Source organism: Ammospiza caudacuta, chromosome 2 (assembly GCF_027887145.1).
Source record: "Ammospiza caudacuta isolate bAmmCau1 chromosome 2, bAmmCau1.pri, whole genome shotgun sequence".
NCBI lineage: Eukaryota > Metazoa > Chordata > Aves > Passeriformes > Passerellidae > Ammospiza > Ammospiza caudacuta.
In genome coordinates, this window is record NC_080594.1 from 90,092,284 (window position 1) to 90,111,873 (window position 19,590).

Below are 19,590 nucleotides of genomic sequence, written 5' to 3' on the forward strand. Positions count from 1 at the left end.
GCCCTCCCCGGGCTGTGGGAGAAGCTCCACTCCCAGCAGCACCACTGGGGCCTGTGCTTGGGAATTGCTCTGTACCAAGGGGCCCAGCACTGAAGGGGCCTCACCAGTGCTGAGCAGAGGGAACAGAACAAGCTCCTGATTTGGCTCCTGGGGATCCTCCTCCTGCAGCCTGGCACCTGGCTGTGCTGTGCTGTGCCAAGCAAGCCCCAGGCTTTACTGCAGAGCTGGCCCCTCCCTCCCTCCCTCCCTGGGAGCAGACCCTGGCACCTCTGTGCTGAACTTCATGGGGGTCCCAGCACCCCCCACCCCCTCAGCCCAGCCTGTGCCATCAGAAACGTGCTGAGGCTGCACCGCCCCATTGCCCAGCTCCTTTACAAAGGGGATGGATAGGATGGACCTGGCACTACTTGGGCCCGGCCCCTAACAGGACATGGTACCACTCACCACCATGCCCAGTTTTCAGTTAACTTCTCTCCCCAGCCTGTTCTTCATCAGCTTCTCCCTGAGGATGGTACAGGAGATCTAACAAAAAGCCATACTGAAGTCAAGGGAAGTGACATCTCCTGCCCTTCCCTCATCTGTCACCTGGCTGTACAGGTTGGTAGCTCTCCCAGTGTGTGGCAGGAGGAAGCCAAGGTCACAACCTAAAGGTAAAACCCTGCTGCCATTGCTGTGAGCTGTGCTGTGCCCCAGCTGTACCGGCAGCTGCTCTCCAGCAGCAGCTCCTGCCCTCTGCTAGGCAAGGTGCTTCCATTTAAGCTAGTGGTGCAAATGCTGCTCCAGGGTTGGCTCCAGCTTGCATTTCTGCTCTCAGTTCTATGCCCAGCATTATGTGGCATACTTCTCACCTTCGCCCCTCGCCACCCATGTTCTTCAGCCAAGATTTTTCTTACCAACTTGGTTTTTGTCAAGTGTTCTTCATTCTCTCCAGGTCCCCAAACAGCCTTGTTCAATGCATTGGGCCAAGTACAACTGTGCGAGGCTGGTGCACACCTGAAAAAGCAGACTTGCCCGAAACATGAACTGCAGAGATGCAAGCAGGGACACAGTGATGGGATGGTTTATTCTGTCTCAGCTGCTCCCCACAATCTAGTTTGTTATGCTGCATGAAGGAAATGTGTGCCACAGGCTGGGGAGAACAGTGGTGCTTTACAAATGGCTCCATCTTGAGTAGGAGCAATGCAGAGGACGGATGCAGGCTCGACCAGTGCTCTGTGTTGGCTACTCCCCCCCCTTTACAGTGCCACTTTGGGGTGACTTGCCTTCCTCCAGAACCACGTGAGAGGGGACAGGACACCCAAGGAACAGCACCCGGGCTTCAGCTGACATCCTCTGTGCTTCAGGAGTGCCTGGGCCACCCTGGCTTGAATCTTTGAAGGATGAAACTGAAAATGAACTAATATTCTTCCCTCATCTTAAAATCTGTAATAAAGTTAGCAAAGAAGAAACAAAAAGTGGCCAGGTGCCTGTACAGCAGCCTCCTCCATGTGCTGAGGCAGTGCCACTGTGTAAAACTGTGAAATGAATCAAAGCTGCAGCTTTAGTAAAAGGGGTTCACTATATTCAAACTGAAGCATCACAAAATAGAATCAGTACAAAAATATACATACAGTTCTTTATTAAACAACTGTAAACACTTCACTGTAAAAATCCATAAAACTTTATAAACAAACATTTTGTAAATAGATTCTATACTACAATAAAAGAATTTTAACACAATTATTTACATGCAATACTGACAAATTTGGCACTTTCTGAAAAGAAATGTACAAAACACTTTGTTGTTTAAAAAGAAATTTGAAATTATAAAAACTCAGGGCATTACTATCATGCACTTTGCAAATACCTCACAAGCACTTATGGCACAGCTAGCAGAGAGCTCCAGGCTCTCACCAAGCTCTTTACTACAAGTTCAGATAACTTTTAATGTGCTTCCGTAAGTTTGTTGTAAAACTACCTGAACATTGTCAAGAATGAAGTCAAATGCCATATTCCAAACTGATTCCACAGATGACTGCATTAACCTGAGGGGGAAAAGGAAGAAGAGGTTTAAAATTACCATTACAGAACCAGTCCTTTTACAGTCACTTTTGGTCTTCACATTGGAAAACAAGATCACAGCAGTTCCCCAGGGATGGAATTTTGATTCAGTCCTGGTAAAGCCCTCCCTCTCTACTTAAACACACCAAGCCTGACTTAACAGCACGAATTCCTGGTGTGAGCAGTGGCACAGCAGCTTGTGAATGCTGGCAGCTGGCAGTGGAGTGAGCCTGTGGATTAAGTGGTGGGTGACCTTCCACCAGCTGCATACTGGGCAAGCTTCTGAATCCTCATCTTTACTTCCTCATCCCAAGACAGAGATGCTATTTCTCTATTTCAAACAAATGCCAAGTGCAATCAACACATTTAAATAATATGGTTTTGGGGCACTATATAATTTTTTATATAATAATTTTTTATTTTTTGTATTTATTGCTAAAAACAAAATCCACAGAGAATTACAAGTTCCGCCTATGATGAGAGTTGCTCTTATGATCAGCAGCTAGAAGAAGTGAATGGAGGAACTGCCCAAGGAAAATAAAGCAGCTCTGTACTCTCAGTGTCCCTTCTAGGTCCCTGTACTGCAGGAGAGCAGAGAGTCCTACACTCAGAGCTTTGGAAGGTGTAACGTCAGCACCACATGGGTGAGTGGGAACCCTCTGGGGAGACACACTGCCATCAGGGCAGATCAACACACAGGGACCAGGAATGGGATATTCTGACAATTCAGAAGTTTTATAAGGAATTTGCTACACAGATTTCATGAAACAGTTCATTACACTGTGTATTTTGCATTTCCCAAGGCCTAAAGATATCGTATAATGCAAAAGCCCAGTGAACTTCCTACACTTCTGTAGTCTTTTTGGTGTTGATTCTTTGTGTGAAACATATTTGCAGATCTAAAACCTAGAAAGCTGAGCTCCACGGTTAAGCTTTAGTTAGTAAGCAAGTCATACATGGATTATAACCCCATAAACTCATGGCAAGAGTAATAGGAGCACAACAACAAAGTAACAGGAATGCATTTAAAGGCTGAAGTGAGACAGAATCTGGATACAGACAGAGAATGAAATCGGGTCTAGAGATAGCATGAAAAAATGAACAAAAACAGGACGAAGAAAAGGGACAGTGCTGATGAGAAGTACAATCTTTGTCTAGAAATTGTTGCCCAGGGAAGCTGGGATTCCCCGTCCCTGGAAGTGTTCAAGGCCAGGCTGGATGGAGCTCTGAGCGACCTGGTCTAATGGAAGAAGTCCCTGCCCATGACAGGGGAGTTGGGCCTGGGTGATCTTTAGGGTCACTTTCAACCCAAACCATTCTGTGATTCTATGAATTACAACTAAATATTACTCTTATTTTTTCACAAATTATCTATTTTAACACTCCAACTCCTTCCCTCAACCCCAGTATTCAAGATTAAAACCACTCATCACTGGAATGTCTGATGGGTTAATGGGGTCACAATGCAGCATCTGGAGGATAAATTCTAACAAAAATAGTCTAAAGTTCACAAATACCAGCAATTAAGTTACCTTTTCATGTACTTGACAACCAGATCTAACTTTTCCAAGTCTTTTTCTTCTATTAGATCAGTACAGTATTTCACAACCTGTAGAATGTCTTCTTCCATAGGATCTGCAATTAAAAAAAAAATTAAAAATGAGGTCTTTTCCCTAAGTATACTTAGAATATAATCACAGAATAATGGGAATACAATATAAAGAAATTCTGCAGTGTCAGCATATCAGGGGCCAACCTGACAATTTCTGTATTCTCACACATCTTGACATCAGAAGCTGTGCATATAACAGGACTGCAGGGTCCTGAAATACCTGTCTTGTAGACATCTTTTTTTTCAGTAAGAACAACTGACAGCAAAGCTAGCAGTAACCAAAGGGAAAAGGGACTGGGTTTTAGAATGCAATGATGTTTGAAACTCTTAGGAGAATAATAATGTCCATGGCAGGAAGGTCAAATTTCCCAAGGTTTAAGGAGTTGCTATTTGTTTGGCCTAATTCAGATCACAATTTAGCAAGAGTGTCACAGTTGCACTGGTTTTTTATCTACTGTTCTTCCCAGCATTTATTTTGACAAAACCCCAAACCCTGCACTCCTTTGCCTCTAAGAAGAGATCTTCACAGAAGAAATGAATTCCCATTCAAGAACTTTCATCTTAGCGTTGCAATATATTGGAAAAATAGAGGAAACCTCAGCCACAAGTAACACTGAGGCACAGGACAATGGCCAGACACATCCTTGAAGAAGGATCATGTTACTTTTCATGATATTAAGCAAGAGGAGCTGACAAAGCCACAGAGTAACAACTAGCAGAAAGAATCAAGTTCTTCCAAGACTGCCACGGCAGTAAGACTTCAAGACTACTGTGAAAAATAACCAGCAAAAGGAAGAGTGAAGGAGAAAGGAAGTACAAAAAGCCTTCTCAAAGCAGTTTTCTTTGTGATGCACTGCAAGATCACCCAGTGTGACATCCCTCACCTGAGATGGTTGTGATCCACTCTTTCAACAACGTTTTCACATCATTGAATTCCACAGCTCCAGCCAGGTTGGGGGCCTGTGGCCTGAAGGGGCCCGGCTGCTGCTCCCTCTGCAGAGCTGATGGGCCCGCAGAGCCCGAGGTCGATGGAACTGCTTCAGCCTGTTCCAAACATGGAATTGGATAGTGCTCAGGCTGACAAATATGGCAACACCATGTACATACACAGCTAAGTGTCAGTGAAGAATCCAGTAAAGAAAAACAGCTACTGAACTCAGTCTAAAGAAGCAGACACAGCTTTACCAAAAGCTGTTTGTGCTAGAAGTACCTGAGCAGCTGTTCCTTCTTGTTTCAAGAAACCATCTATTAGCTTCTGTGGGCTTCCAGATGTAGCTGGCATGTTTTTTGCAGGACTACCAATAAGTTTGTTTTTCAAAGGACTCTGAATCTTTTTCACAGGACTGACTGCATTTTTTTTCCGTATTTTCTTCTTATTTTTCATAGTTGTATGCTTCAGGTGTACAAAAGGATTTTTTGACACTGAAAAACACAGGAAGAGTCAATGGTTGATACATTTAAAATTTAATACTTTTCCATTGAAAGGGGGACTCTACCTCCAACAAAAATCTAATGATCACTTGAGAAAACACAGCCTAGATACAGCAACTTTAATGTACACATCATTTCAAATCTGCAAAGCACTGTTAGACTTTCAGTGTACAGAGGACACTCAGCTATTCATAAGCTTCTTAATGTGAGCATTTCAGTCCTTGAATACTCACATTAAGCAGCTGGTGAAATTGGATTCTCATGGACAAACTGCCTCACCCCAGTCAGAGCACTGCCCCACCAGTGTCAGCAGCAAGCCAGCAGTGTAAAGCCCCCACAATGCTTTTATCACAGTTCATGAAGGAAATCTCTCTCTCATTCCATCATCCTAACTTATATGCATTAGTCCACTGGCTATGAAATCAGGGTGTGATTATACAGTGCAGCGTTTAACTGGCAATCAGGCCAATAACATTTACAATCTATTTTTATGACAAAGCATGTTCACAGGGAATTAGTCTTATTTCTTTCTACTGATTATAAAAAGGAGACCTGGATGATCAGCTCAGAGTAAACCCAGCTGACTGTGAGACATTCAGTGAGATGCAGTATATCTTTCTCCAGCTGCCCCAAAACCCTGCCAGTGCTATGGGTTTCAGGGAACCATGAGAATGCTCCCTGAAAAGAGTTTAACTAACTGAAGAAAGTGCAATGCTTTAAATCACAAGACACATCTAGTTTGGATTCCATTTGGCAAACATATGGATGTGGGGAAGCTTAGTGTCACAGCCCCCATGAATTGAATTAATTACCCATTTGAGTAAAGCTGGGCACCTGTTTGCAAACTGAAACCACAGCTGGTTGTAACTGATAGGCTGCCAAAAATAAATACAGAAATTCAGTTGAACACAGCATCTTTAGAGAAGCTTTGGTTATATTTGCCAGTTTGTTACTTAGGGCTGCATAGCTGTTTAGGTAGCAAACAACTCCTACGCCAGAAGACTATTGCACAACTGCACATTCTCACCTGAAGTGTTAGCAGGCTGCTGCTCTGATTGCTTCTGCCTTTGATCATATGCATCTTTCAGCTCTGCTTGCAACTCAGCAGGTAGTGCAGAAAAAACCTCAGGGTCCACCTGAACAGTAACAAAAGATTCATTTGATTATTTCAGCAGTGAGCAGCACTGCTTGCTTCTTTCTAGGTCACTCACACGAGAAAGGCATTTACATTTCATGCCAGACAAAAATAAAGGAGATATAGCTGAAATACTGTAAAACACATTGCAATTTTCTTTGTAAAGACAACAAAATGTACATTTAATATTACTCTATTTATTAAAATTACTATTATGAGTATACAAAGCATTTACCCATCTAATGATACCCAGTACAGCTGTGTTAAAAGCAGGATTGAGCCTAACCCAGAGAGCACTCTCTTCAAATTTCAAAACACAAACATTGTGACCACCAGATTTTTGTTCCTCCTTTTCTTTTGATACTTCTATTTCCTGCAAGCTGCTATATAACTCACAATATTCTTGGAAATCATCTCAGTTCTTTAAGGACAGCAAAACCCAAGTCCAGCTTGAACTAGCACAAAAGGGTTTAATCCCTTTCTCCCACAGTTGTCCACCACTACCACTTGCTTGACTGATAAGAGCACAGTCCCTTGAAACTGTCCAGGGACTTGGATTCTAGACAGGAAATAATTTGATGCCAATTGCTAGACACACTCATATAAAGTTTCTTGCATTATCAGTTATTTTTTTCTCATTGCATGCCTGAAGTAGCACATCAGTGACAGACACATCTTGTATTTGGAGCTTCCCATTACAACTAAACAGTGTTTTCAGCTCATAATCTTCAAGATCTAATTCAAAGCAAAGATATCATTTAGTGGATTAAATTTGTCAGTGGGAGAGTGCCCTTCATTTCACTGGTAGAATTCAGAGATGAGCAGAAACAACAAAAGTACAACTTCTATTCTAGGAGTACAATGAAATTTCCATCATTATCTGAGATACTGTATTTATTACATCTGCAAAGGTATTAAAATTAACCTCTTACTTTCCATAGAGATTTCTTTTTTTTTAAACCAAAACATGTATGCTATGACAGGGAGGTACAGTGTGCTATTCACACACATGATGTCTAAATAATACAGATCATAAACATCAATGTGCTCTAACAGGTTAGAATTCATCTATTTAGCACAATTTTGTTCCTTTTTCAGAACTCCATGAGTAACACAAAATTTTCACCACAGAACATGCACTAATTGAAGGAGGAGACAGGAAAAGCTCTGACCTAAATTACCATATACATTGTGCAGAACAAAGCACTATAGTGGAATTACATCACAGGTATAAGTTATCTTTTTAAACACAAATTTTACTTCATAAAATTTTTAAAAAAGTTTAGTGCTCTCTGGTAAAGCATTTAAGAGTCAAGGATTTGGAATGCTCTGAATTGACACTGTTTTTGTGTATACCACTTAATTATTGCAGAAATAATGCAGTACATGAACTGGATGCATTTTTGTTATTCCCCCATCACTGCTCTCTCAGAGTGTAACATGGAAAAATTCAATTAAAGGAGCTGAATTCACATGAATTGTCCAATATAACTAGAGTTTCAGGTAACTGCTTGTACAATGTCCTAACATTGTCATACAGGTATCTGAAAGCTTTCACATTATGGAGAACTTTTACAGAGTTATGGGTGACCTCAGCACACAGTTATCAGTATTTCTGATGTGCCTTTATATCAATTTCCTTAGGAGGAATCTGTACCAAGTGAAGACACTGTAAGGGTTAAATGAAAACTTGCCACCACTAATTAACACCATTATTACAAATGTCACTCATTTCTAGGCATCTGTAATCTTTATGTTCTGCATTCTACACTTCTGCAGGATCCAGGCTACAGAGATATACAGCTATTCTAAATTTTAAGATTACTTCAGCAACTAATGGAAAGGAATGCAACCTATCTGGATTCCTTCCACAGGAGAACTTTACCTAACAAAGGAAATTTTCCACATGTTTTCTAATGAATAAATCCCTGTCATCCAATTAGCTTTGCCCCTGATCATAACACAGCTCACACAGAAGGAATGAAGAGCAGCAAAACAAACCTTATTAAGCTATAAAAAGATGGCAGGGCATAATCTACATCTGATGTAGATAAAGTACTCATTTTGGAGTGGTTGGCAGTATTTCTATACCCAAAACCTATCATTGCTCATTTCACTGCTTCATGGGCCACAAAGCAGATTTAAATGTTTGTGTACAGTCATAGCATATACACTACCACAAAGACTTTAAGAGGAAAAAAATGTGTCAAACTATATTTAGAGTAAGATGGTATTTTTGAATTAAGTTCATGTTTGATTTTAACACAGAAAAAAATCCTCCTGTATTAATGAATGGGGTTTAGCCCTTTTTTTCCCACCAAGTCTACAGGAAGCTTTTCAACCATAGTATTCTAGGTATTAAACTTGGACCTAACTCAGAAAATGAAAATTGTAAATATTAGTCCTCTTTTTGACAATAAAGAAAGCTGAATGCCTTTCAGAAAAAAAAAAATCAGTATGAGCATAAGGCACTCTCAAATAGATAGTATGGATATCCTTGACAAATAAATAGGAAGCATTCAATTCTTCCTGAACTACATCTTCAAACAAAAAGGCTGCTCCACTAAGTTGCATTTTTGGATCAAGTAACTGGGTCACAAAATACATAAGTAGATAGAGACAGAAAAACAGTGCAAAAAACTAGTTCAAACTAGGTCCTTTTAAAAAAACTTCAAAAAGTAATGCTGTTTTAAAAAATAACAATCAATTCTTGAATACCTAATTATTAGACAGATAAAGCATTGACAAACTAAAGAGAATTTTTCTAGAAAGCCATATGCAGTTACCATTTCCTCTGAAAAACAGTACTGAGTGGCAAGCCAAGTGTGGAGGGGTGCACTTCATGGCACAGCCTAATTTAACCCACATCTGCTTATGGACAGATGTAACTACAAAATTTCAAACAGCTGGGGCAGAGAGAACTGAGATAGTATGTGCACACTAATCCATAGGGGAAACCAGACTTTGCAGTTCAGGAATAAAAACTGACACAACTGTTTCTGAACCAATGAACTTGAATCAAGGTGAGGAAATTTTAGTAAAAGAATAGACTACACATTTTTTAAAATAGCAATTATGCATTAACTATTTCGTGGAATTTCTACATTATTTTCTCTGTTTTTTTTTTTTTTTTTGTCAGCTAAGCAACACTATGCATTAGAAACAGCAACAAATCTCTATAAATGTGATTAGGTGGTATTACTTCATTTGAGAACAGCAAAGGTGCAATGAAACAGAAAAAAAAATACACTGCTCCATTTTAAATGGTGCAATGCAAGACAATGTATCTCTGGGTAACCCAATCTTTGATTTTTAATTTTTTTTTCCTAATTTTTCAACTACATTTTTCAGCAGCTTCTTGGACTGAAGAGCACACTAACATTAGAAGCATCCTTACTGCTTCCTGCTGCCCTTTCAGGTTCCTATTTTGACAAACATCTCTGTTCTTTTCTCATCCTGGACATGCTATGTATTTAAAAACTATGGAGATAGGCACAACCTTTAGCCATGACTGCCCTTCTCTCAGGAATGGGATACAAACAAACACATCTGCAGAAGAAGCTAGCAGAGGCTGGCTGCACCCCATCAGAACAAGCACTTAAAGCCTCCTGTGACTTAGCTAAGCAGATTTCAGGACTGCTTCAAAACTTATGGTTCATTATAACTCAGCTGCAATACAGAAAAAAAGCTATTTACAGACTGGATTGCAAAGCAGACCATATAAGGGGGGGTCTTGACATTAAACAACAGCAAAAACATGGGCAGACTGATGACTATAATCTTCAGTAAGTATTACCATACAACGTTTCTGACAGATGACGTAACATTTAAAACCAGACTTTTATAAGACATTAAAGGACCATGAAGGTTTGATTGTGGGAAGTCACAGGCTCCAGTTAATGCTGTCTCAAGAAAGAGTTTCTAACTTCCTACAGATGCAAAGTAATTGTTTATTGATGCCATGCAAACATCCTACCTGTGAGAAAGCTGGCAAGGCTATGACATTGATTCCCATATTGGTATTTGGTTCTTGGAGCTCTGGTATTTGTAAAAGCACAGTTCCAACTGGTTGTGACAGAAGTGCAGTGTTGCATCCATTTATTGGCTCTTTTTTGCTCTCTCCACAACTCTCTCCTTGCTGAATGGTGCATATTTGCTCTACTTGCTCTCGCAGATCAGGGGGCAGAGCTTCTAGCACAGACTTATCTAGCTGCAAGTACATAAAAGCTTTTAGATTTTTCTAAGGAATAGGTAACAGAGCTATTTTAGTCAGAACATTAGTTATACAGCTCCTGAATTTTACAAAACCTGCCACATATTACCCTGTGTATGCAAACATCCTTAGGAACCTGAGAGCTACACTCTGAAGGAGTAAAATATCATTTAAGACTAAGCAGCTCAGTAAATAGGAATGCTCAGTTTTATCTTTTCACAAGGATCAGTCTTCTTACCAAAAACCATAGAGATGGTTTCCTCTCCAGCTACCTAATGACAAAGTAGTCTGAATTCTGAGTTCAAATTATACAGGCAACAGGTTGATATGAATACTAAACTGATGACCAGCACAACAGTAAGCAATTAATTTATTTCTTTATACAGTTCTAGGGTGCATGTCACTGATTTACTTTACTGGTATTATGTATGCTTGCATACTGTCAGACCTGCCAGAGCTGGATGATGAAATAAGCTTTTACTTGCTCTCAGTTATTCACTTGAAACAACTGAGACAGCCCCTCAGTGTCCAGGAGCTGCTGTGTACAATGGCAGCTGCACAAGTGACTGAATGAACACAGCTGACAAGCAGATGTACACCAACATTATTCTCCCAAGTAAAACTTGAGCTATGTAGAGAAATGCCAATGTTTGCCTCTAAGTTCTGCTGAGTAAGACTTCATAGCTGTGTTTATCTTCACCTTTAAGAAGAAAATTTGGAAATTATGGATTTACAGAGAAGAACCACAAATATCTATGAAAATCTACATGGCTTGGTAACTAAGAGGTTTTAATGAAAGCTGTCTGTATTAATCACTTCAGTTACTCTTCCATGCTCTGTTGGTATTCACTCATTCCAAATTTGCTGCATATGTAACTCTACAATAACTTCCTGGGAATCCTGGGTGTAAAATACCCAGGATTGCTGTTACTTTCCTAGTACAGTATGCAAACAGCAGTGTGGCACTAACTCTTACCACTCCTTCCCAGCCCTGAATTTTTTATTACATTCCATATTATAATATGGTTAAAAGCAGAAATAAAGATATTGTGCCATAAGGCCACCAAAGTAGGAGCTTTGCTGAACAGCTAGTGTATTTTTCACTTGCCTATACATATTCCTCTTATGGCAGCATCTGAATGTACAGAGCTTCTCATTTGTTCAGTCAAGTTACTTTTAGATCCTGAGCTGGCTTGGCTATTGCATTATAGGAACACATTTCCTGCCAAAAGCATAATTTGCTTCTTAAAATGGGTAAATATTTGAGAAAGCTGTTAAAAAAACTACAGAAATGCTTTTACAGATTTAAATGGCAGACACTTAAATGACAGACTTTTACAGAAGAGCAAGTAAGTCTGCTTATATCTAAAATACCTGCAGAAATCTGTGCAGCTGTCTCATAGCAGACCCTTCTAACAGAGTCTAGTTGAACAGCATATGGGGCAGAAATAATGAAGGCTGTCCCTTTGTTAAAACACACTTAAAAAAAATTCCCCAAATCCCACAGAAATATTCTGCTTAAATAAAGACTGTCCTCCTCTCATCTAAATAGTGGTATCCTGTACAAATGTTAAGTGTGCATCCTAACTTCAACATTATTTATTTTATTAAGGCAAAATATTTTTGCATCAGTAACAGTTATTTACTGTGCACTATACTTTACTAGAACTCTTTTTATTTAAAAAGAGCTCCTTTTGGGTCTGTCCAAATAAGACAGACAATCCTGAGTTATTACAATATCCTGCAGATGTTTCATATTCTCAGGTTTACCTGGGAAGCAGATGGAACCTCAATACTCAAATTGAGCCTGGATTTTACACTGATAGGAGAATGCACACCATTCCACTTGACAGCAAACTCGGTGTTGTTGGCATTAGAATTGAGACCAGGTGTGACATTGGTACCACGAGATGGAAGGAAAGTGCAAGCTCTTGAATTAGAAGATATTTCAAGGTCCATAGCAGCCACAAATACTATACATATGGAAACAAAATACAGAGTGATCATCTGATAGTTAAAAATACTCTGAAGATTCAAGACACAGTAAAAGGTATTTTCTAGCATTATTTGAAGAGTTCATGCAATATGTAGCACCATCATAACACTTTTTATTTCAAAGTATCCTCTATTACTATTAACTAAAAAACTTAACAAAAAATCCTCTAATTGGACTAATCCTATACAAAGTTTTATTAGTAGCATTTTCATTGCAGCAGCAAACTCCACTCTCAGAAATTTTATGTTGCATAATTTACACTGGTATAATATTGAATAAGTATTCCAAAAGGTGATTTATGTGAGGGTCCTTCAGAACTGATCACTATCACACATGCCAAGTGCAAAGCTTACTGACCTTCCTTAGGTTCTTCTTCTGAGTGCTTTTTTGCTTTCTGAACGTGAAAAAGATCAATAACTGAATGTGATCCACCAGGTAAATGTCCAGATTGTACTGTTGGGTGAGCTGAAGTTGTTTTACTGATGGGAACTAGCTGCTGTACCTGAATTCCAACCTAAATCCAAAACATAAATTCATTCATGTAATGAAGTTTAAAGTAAAGAAAATTATTTTAAAATATGTAATTATATCATAATAAAATTCCTCTCTTTGGAATTTACTGCCTGTTGTGGGTAGAGGGGGAGGACAAACAAAAATATATTGAAATACATATAAACAGCCACTAAAAACATCCCGAAAAAATCCCAGGATTACCCACCACAATCCAACAACTAAGAAATTACAAAGGTACTACCATCTGAACTTCTCTGATATAAAAACTGCTGTCAACAGGATCATGAATCAATGTGTTTTTTATGAAATTTCTTAGATATTAACAAATACAGAAATACTGACAAGAATGTGGTTAGTATTAAATCTGGCTACACAGCAATGCTTTTCCCCAAGGACAATCTATACTAAATGCAACACTTCAGTCTACAAATGAGAAAAATCCTATTGTTTCACTTGTAAACATTGTTTTTGCAAAGTCTCAATGGATGAAAGTACTTTGGTAGAAGTAGTCTTTTTTAGATGAGGTGTTCCTCATTTTTCAAGACATCCTAGATTTTCATTTAACTTTTAAATACCAAATCAGTAGTGGTTCAAAACATGACTAATAAGAATGCACTGGTGCAGTGTATGAGTTTATTGCCAATCCTCCATAATTTTAAAGAAGAAAACCTGACACTTAGAAAAAGTCGTATATGGGACTCAGAAAGCATGAAGGAGCCACTGTATGTATTTCCATCAGGTTTTCTTCTATAATTACATAGTAAAGATTTTGTTTATTAATACCTTCTTAGTTTCAATAATGGGATACAACATTTAAATTAAATATTTCCTCAACTCCAAGCCAGGGAGCTGACTTTGCAAGGCAACATTGTGAATCAAAATCCTACTTCCACATCCAAATGATGAATTAATGCAGATTTGTTTTAGAAATCCTCTGTGTTCTATTGTAACAAATGGCTGATGTCAAAATAGCAGCATTGTGGGGGTCACACTTCAATGACAAAACCACTGAGATGGAGCAGGAGTTCTAAAATAAGCCATGAATCAAAAGAGCCAGAAAACCACCTTCACACAAAGGCCAAAACATGGGCTGGTAACTTTTCTTGCTCTAAGACCTGCAGTCTAGAATAAAACTCCTTTTATCTCTATCTTTGATTTGCATTAAAAAGTTATATATTAGTTTATATTAGTTACACAATTAATGTATGGCAAAAGTTTACAGAAAATTCCAAGACAAAATAAAACTTACACATGCTGATAAAACTGTAGAAGATACAGTCTTACTTCATCATCTCAGGATGTTTTAAGTTGTGCATTAATTTATACCACAAAAAAAAAATTAATATTTTTACATTTATGGCTTCGTAACCATGTTTTTCAAAGGTTAGAAAATGTAACTGCATACACTAATTTGCATAAGCTTTGTATTACCTACACTTTTGAATCAGTTTGGTTATCATCTACCATGGGGAACTGAAAATCCACGAAAGACAGAAATAGGCTGATAAAGAGAATGAATTTCATTTTTCCCATGAACTCACCCCTCGCATATCGGATATGTTCAGCTTCATTGTGTGAAACATGTTCAGAGTTTCCTTCCCAATTACTTTTGCACTGTCTGTTGCATGGTCTAGAGTCACAGTCCTAAAAAGAATAAACAAGTATGGTTACAAAGGAAACTGTTTCACAAATCCTGAAGACAAAAATTCTATATTTATTCCAGAGAGGACCTGAAAGGAAGACAGATCATAATTTTTTGGCATATATAAACTGAACACTTTTTATTTGTTTAGTGAGTTCTTTTTAAAGGTAGTTAAAACTAAGCATAATCTACACAAAAAGTAAGAAAAGCAGAATACTTATTAACTGAATGTCCTCAGTGCACATTAAAAGGTCAAATTTAATGTACATATATATATATATATATATATACACACACATGCAATCAATTGAAGCCAGACAAATTTTCACAAGAAGTTTACAGTTTGCACAAAAACACACTCCTGGATTTTTGTCTTTCACTCAAGCTTGGTTCACAAAGTTTGCTCATTATTATTTCAGTTGCCAACTGTCTACAGCAAGAGTTTCAAAAGGAACTCAGAGGGGAAGCAGATGTAGGCATGTGCATGTGGATTACAACAAGCAACAAGGAATTCAAATTAATGCAATTAAGTTGAAAAAGCATTCCAAATTATCTTAAGCTATGGGCAATTTTTTGCAACAGACTCACAAAACAATGTGGCTGTGAGTTTTACAGATTACCATTTGAGAGTATGGCAGGGCAGCAGCAGTGCTTGGATAGCTCTGGATTCTCCAATGGCCTAACCTTTGACAAAATTTCAAGTGGCTCATGAAATGCATGTGAGTGATGTAAAGTCTTCTCACTGAAAAAACTGACACAGTTTTAGCTCTGATAGAGCGGGTGAAATGAAAATGAAGTTTGGTGTTTTGACAGGGTGCCATCCTGACAGCCTACTAAATACTTTGATGGTGTTACTCTGCTTTTGAATCTGTCAGAAACCACCATGAACAGCCAAGTGCTCAGACTGTGAACAATATGAAGATCTACTTAAGCTTTACATGTTAGTATTCTTAAGAAAAAGGAGATCAATGTCACTAAAGGAACACAACATTTCAGAAAAACATTTTAAAAAGGTCTGTCCTGAACTATTATCGTGACTGGGTTTCAGAGATGCAGTAAAAATACCATTTAATCTCAAAAGCTGAGTTTGATTTTAAGTGTGTCTGCAAGTCTGAATCCTTTGTAGTACTATGGTTATCATCCTAGGGGATCTTGACCTGTAGGATGAGAAAGCATAGCAAACCATTCAACTGTGATGTAAAGGAGCAAGAAATGAGTTGTGAGCTATAGCTACAGAAAAAAATCTAAACCTGAAGAGAGAAACTGGTCACTTGGGGGAACACCACACTGAGATTCTAATCCATTTGCTTGGACTGAACTTTTGGAGTTCACCCTTCCACTGCTAAAAAGCTTTTTACTGGGCTGAATAGAAATGCTCTAACAAAGACAAAAACACACCACCTACAGCATAACCTGGATTGACTGGGGTTGACAAGGTCACTGGAAAGCCAGAAGCAGAAACAGAGACACCACCAAACAAAACCCTGGCATCTGAACCGCTTTAGCAATGTGGGAACAATTTTCCATTCTTGGATGCCCCCTGACCTTACTGAAGACTTCATGAATTAGGGAAATTTCAGGGCATATGTACATTACTATGCCTGACCACAGAAAAGGGGTCCAAAGCACTGATATGTTCACAAAAAAGCATTCTGACAATAGCTAAAATATGGGAGGAATAAAGCTCTATCTCAATACACATTCGATACTAAGATATGTTCTTAGGCTGTTAAGAATAAATCTTCAGGTCAAAGAATGCAGGATAGCCAGAAGACAAGAGTATAGACTGAGGGATTTTCTTCTTGCTATATATACCAATTCTAGAAAGCGACAAGCTTCTTACAGTGAAACATGAATTTTGTCGTTTCAGCTTTTATTAGTGCTGAATTCTATGTAACAAGACCACAAGCATGACAGGCTCTATGCATGCAAGTCTTACTACTGAACTCTAACCCTGAAAGAACTCCTGGGCACATGGCTGGTGCTATGCAGGGCCAGCACCTGGACTTGATCCCTGTGGGTCCTTTCCAACTCAGCATATTCTCTGATCTGTGAACTCCAGCACCTCTTTTGTTACCAGCAACACTCACCAAATGACCCTCCAGTTCAGGAGGGATTAGTCTGTTACAAACACCTGAGATGGAAGGAAAAGTAGAAAGACCTCTCATCTCTCAAAAGCCAGGATCATCCTGTACTGAAGAACAACTGCTTTGATAAAGAAGTGCCTGAAGATTATATCCCTGTGTTTTTAGCATGCAAGTACATAAATAATATTCAGATTAAAAAACATTTAGTCAACATCATCCAGTTTATCAATAAGGAACAAAGAATTGGAGTAACAAAGTAATAGGAGGCTGGTTACAGAAATAAATCAATGCTGCTGCATGTGTGCCACAGTGCAGAACATAAATATGTCTTCTTCAAATACTCTAAGAGAACTCTCATCTCCAATACTGTGCAAGCTGGAGAAAGGTACACCAACAACACATAAGCATATATGTATTACTAATAACCACCACAAATGTACAAATCAAATGTACAACCCAAACACATAAGAGTTTTGATAATAATACTCTACTTATTTTGGTGCAAGTTTTATACATAGACAAAGAAGTACCAGGCACTTGGAAATTTCTGTCTTGTCTTCCTATAAATTTTAGATCCCGCAGAAGTGTGCTCATGCCTAGTACTTACCTGGCAATATTATCACAGATTCCATGGCCTCCATACTTTGCAGGCTCTACAGGTGCTCCAGCCTTTCTGACCATAATTTTAAGGGTCAATCGTTTGCCCTTCATACCAGCAGCTTCAAGTCTACGCTGGATTTCTTCTGAGAGGCTCAGAAGGAAAGCTTCTGCTTCCTTAGGCTGAAGGGGAAAAACAACCTGTTTAGATAATTACTACTTTTCAAATTCTGGAAGTAAACCATTAAGTGTTAATACAATCCAGATTGTGCAAACTGAAAAGAGAAAGCTGACTCACAAGCAACTGTCTCATTTAACTTCAAGTGGTTTGTTTTCACTGTAGGTCACTTAATTTAGGCAAAATGGTAGATTCCTGTCCTAATGTGGAAAAAAGTCTTTTAAAAATGTATGTAGAAACCCCAACATAGAATTTCAAGTCTAAGCACAAACCTAGAACATGAAGAGCACAGGATTTAAAATCTTTTTCACCATGAGGAAAGTCAAGCAGTGGAACATGTTGCTCAGAGAAGTTTGCAGTCTTCATTCCTGGAGATTTCTGATGCCAGACTGGACAAAGTGCTGAGCAGCTGATCTGATTTATTAGCTTCCCCTGCTTTGAGCAAAGGTCTGGACTACACAACACTGTCAAACTTCTCTCAAACTCCTTTTTTTCCCTATCATTTCTATAAACACTTAAGTGCTGAGTAATAATTTTGTTAATAACGCTCCCCCCCCCAAAATAAAAAGTAATTGCAAAAAAAATCTCATAGAAATTTTGCACGGGAGCAGCTGGTGATAGTTTCAGGCACTGGCATCTTTGAATAATCAGCATTTAAATGAAAGAGAATGCTAGGTGCTGACAAACCTACTGCAGTTCTCTTTTTCTGTACCAGACTTGTATAACGAATGCAGAATAGCCAGCTAATTTTGAGCAAGCTTCTTTTCAATCCAATACTTTTGCAGTCTCTCCTCCCATTTTATCGTTTGGTCTCCTACTTCTTCATTTTCCTCATTTCTATTTCGTGGCTAAGATGGTGCTCTAACAGATCAAAGTGTAAGTGAAAATAATCAGAATATGAGAAGATTGTTCTACAGCTGAAAGAAGTCACTGGAAAAAAGAAGCAAATTTAATTTACCTGTGTAAACCTTATTCCATAGTTGATTTCTGCTGAAACAGATTTTCTTTCTTTTTCTGTACGAACAGGTCGGTCATCCAAACCGCGACAAAATCTGTAAAGCATTTGTCCTGTTTTTGGACCAAATTCTTTTTGTAGTTTTGACATTGAAGCACACTGCAGATCTCCACAGGTTTTAATTCCCAAAGAAGCCAGCTTAGATTCCATTGTCCTGCCAACTCCTAACAACAAAGCAATTAGTTCTGTTAACTTCATACAATGCAAAGCCAGTTAGGTACTGATTACATAAAATTCTTATTTTTAAACCTATATTAAGTCTTATCAAAGTAACAAATAAATATATGTAAAATAAATTCTGCTACATAAAACATGGTTTAAATGGAAACTTTTGCTGCCACCACCAGTGTATCTTTAATCTGTTTCACATATTTTGTTTAAGATGTCACACTACAGCATGTTTGTTTATTTTTGGGTAAAATATGAATGAATCCTGCTTGGAAACTGTCTGCCTGTTACAGATTATATAATTCTGAATCCCCCCAACAACTCAGTCCAAAACAAGTGTCCAACAAGTAATATGTTTTCCCCTCATGTACATGTGATCTAATCTAAATGAAAACCAACAAATATTTTGACCATTGTTACACTGCTTCCTAGGTAGAAAAATAATATTTCAGGTAGAAGTGATAGCATACCTGTATCACTTGTGCTTTGAATTACCAAGCACTGGAAATTGTAGGTATCCATGGCAACGGCTCATATGTAAGTGTGATAAACTGAAGTATATTTCTGGGTTTTGGAGAGGTGGCCTGTTACTTCCAGAAAATATTAATCCTATGAGTTCACACCACCAAAGTCAGCAAAAATTGGAAATCTTAGGTAATCAGATTCTATTCCTGATAATGTTTCTCTGTTGAGGGGGTATTACTAACACAAACACTACAATGCTTTTACTATGAACATGCAAGTGAATTCTGAAAACTTTAAAACGTTAAAGTCAAAGCACAGTACTACATGAGTAATATTGTGGAGGAAAAATATCTCCTGTAAGTTATGCCAAAGACAAATTACAGCAGAGCTGTGCTGTAAATAGTGTTTGACCACTAAGGGTTACATAATGAGAATTTCTGGCAAACCTGCACCTGTCTATGGATGCTATTTCTACCACTCTTATATTTCAGTGTCTAT

The 19,590-nt window shown here is 38.5% G+C and overlaps 1 protein-coding gene across 4 annotated transcripts in view; it reads right to left on the minus strand.

Annotated features, from left to right (window-relative positions):
• Positions 1–1,642: 1,642 nt before the first annotated feature.
• Positions 1,643–19,590, minus strand: part of REV1 (REV1 DNA directed polymerase) — a 54,692-nt gene continuing 36,744 nt past the window's right edge. For all 4 annotated transcript variants that reach the window (XM_058824691.1, XM_058824692.1, XM_058824693.1 and 1 more), the window contains 11 exons: positions 18,403–18,623; positions 17,277–17,449; positions 14,482–14,584; positions 12,785–12,941; positions 12,202–12,404; positions 10,195–10,428; positions 6,111–6,219; positions 4,863–5,074; positions 4,537–4,696; positions 3,573–3,675; positions 1,643–2,024 (listed from right to left, as the gene is read on the minus strand). In XM_058824691.1, coding sequence (XP_058680674.1) covers positions 1,913–2,024; positions 3,573–3,675; positions 4,537–4,696; positions 4,863–5,074; positions 6,111–6,219; positions 10,195–10,428; positions 12,202–12,404; positions 12,785–12,941; positions 14,482–14,584; positions 17,277–17,449; positions 18,403–18,623 — 1,787 coding nt within the window. In that variant the 3' untranslated portion in view covers positions 1,643–1,912. The remainder of the gene's footprint in view (positions 2,025–3,572; positions 3,676–4,536; positions 4,697–4,862; positions 5,075–6,110; positions 6,220–10,194; positions 10,429–12,201; positions 12,405–12,784; positions 12,942–14,481; positions 14,585–17,276; positions 17,450–18,402; positions 18,624–19,590) is intronic.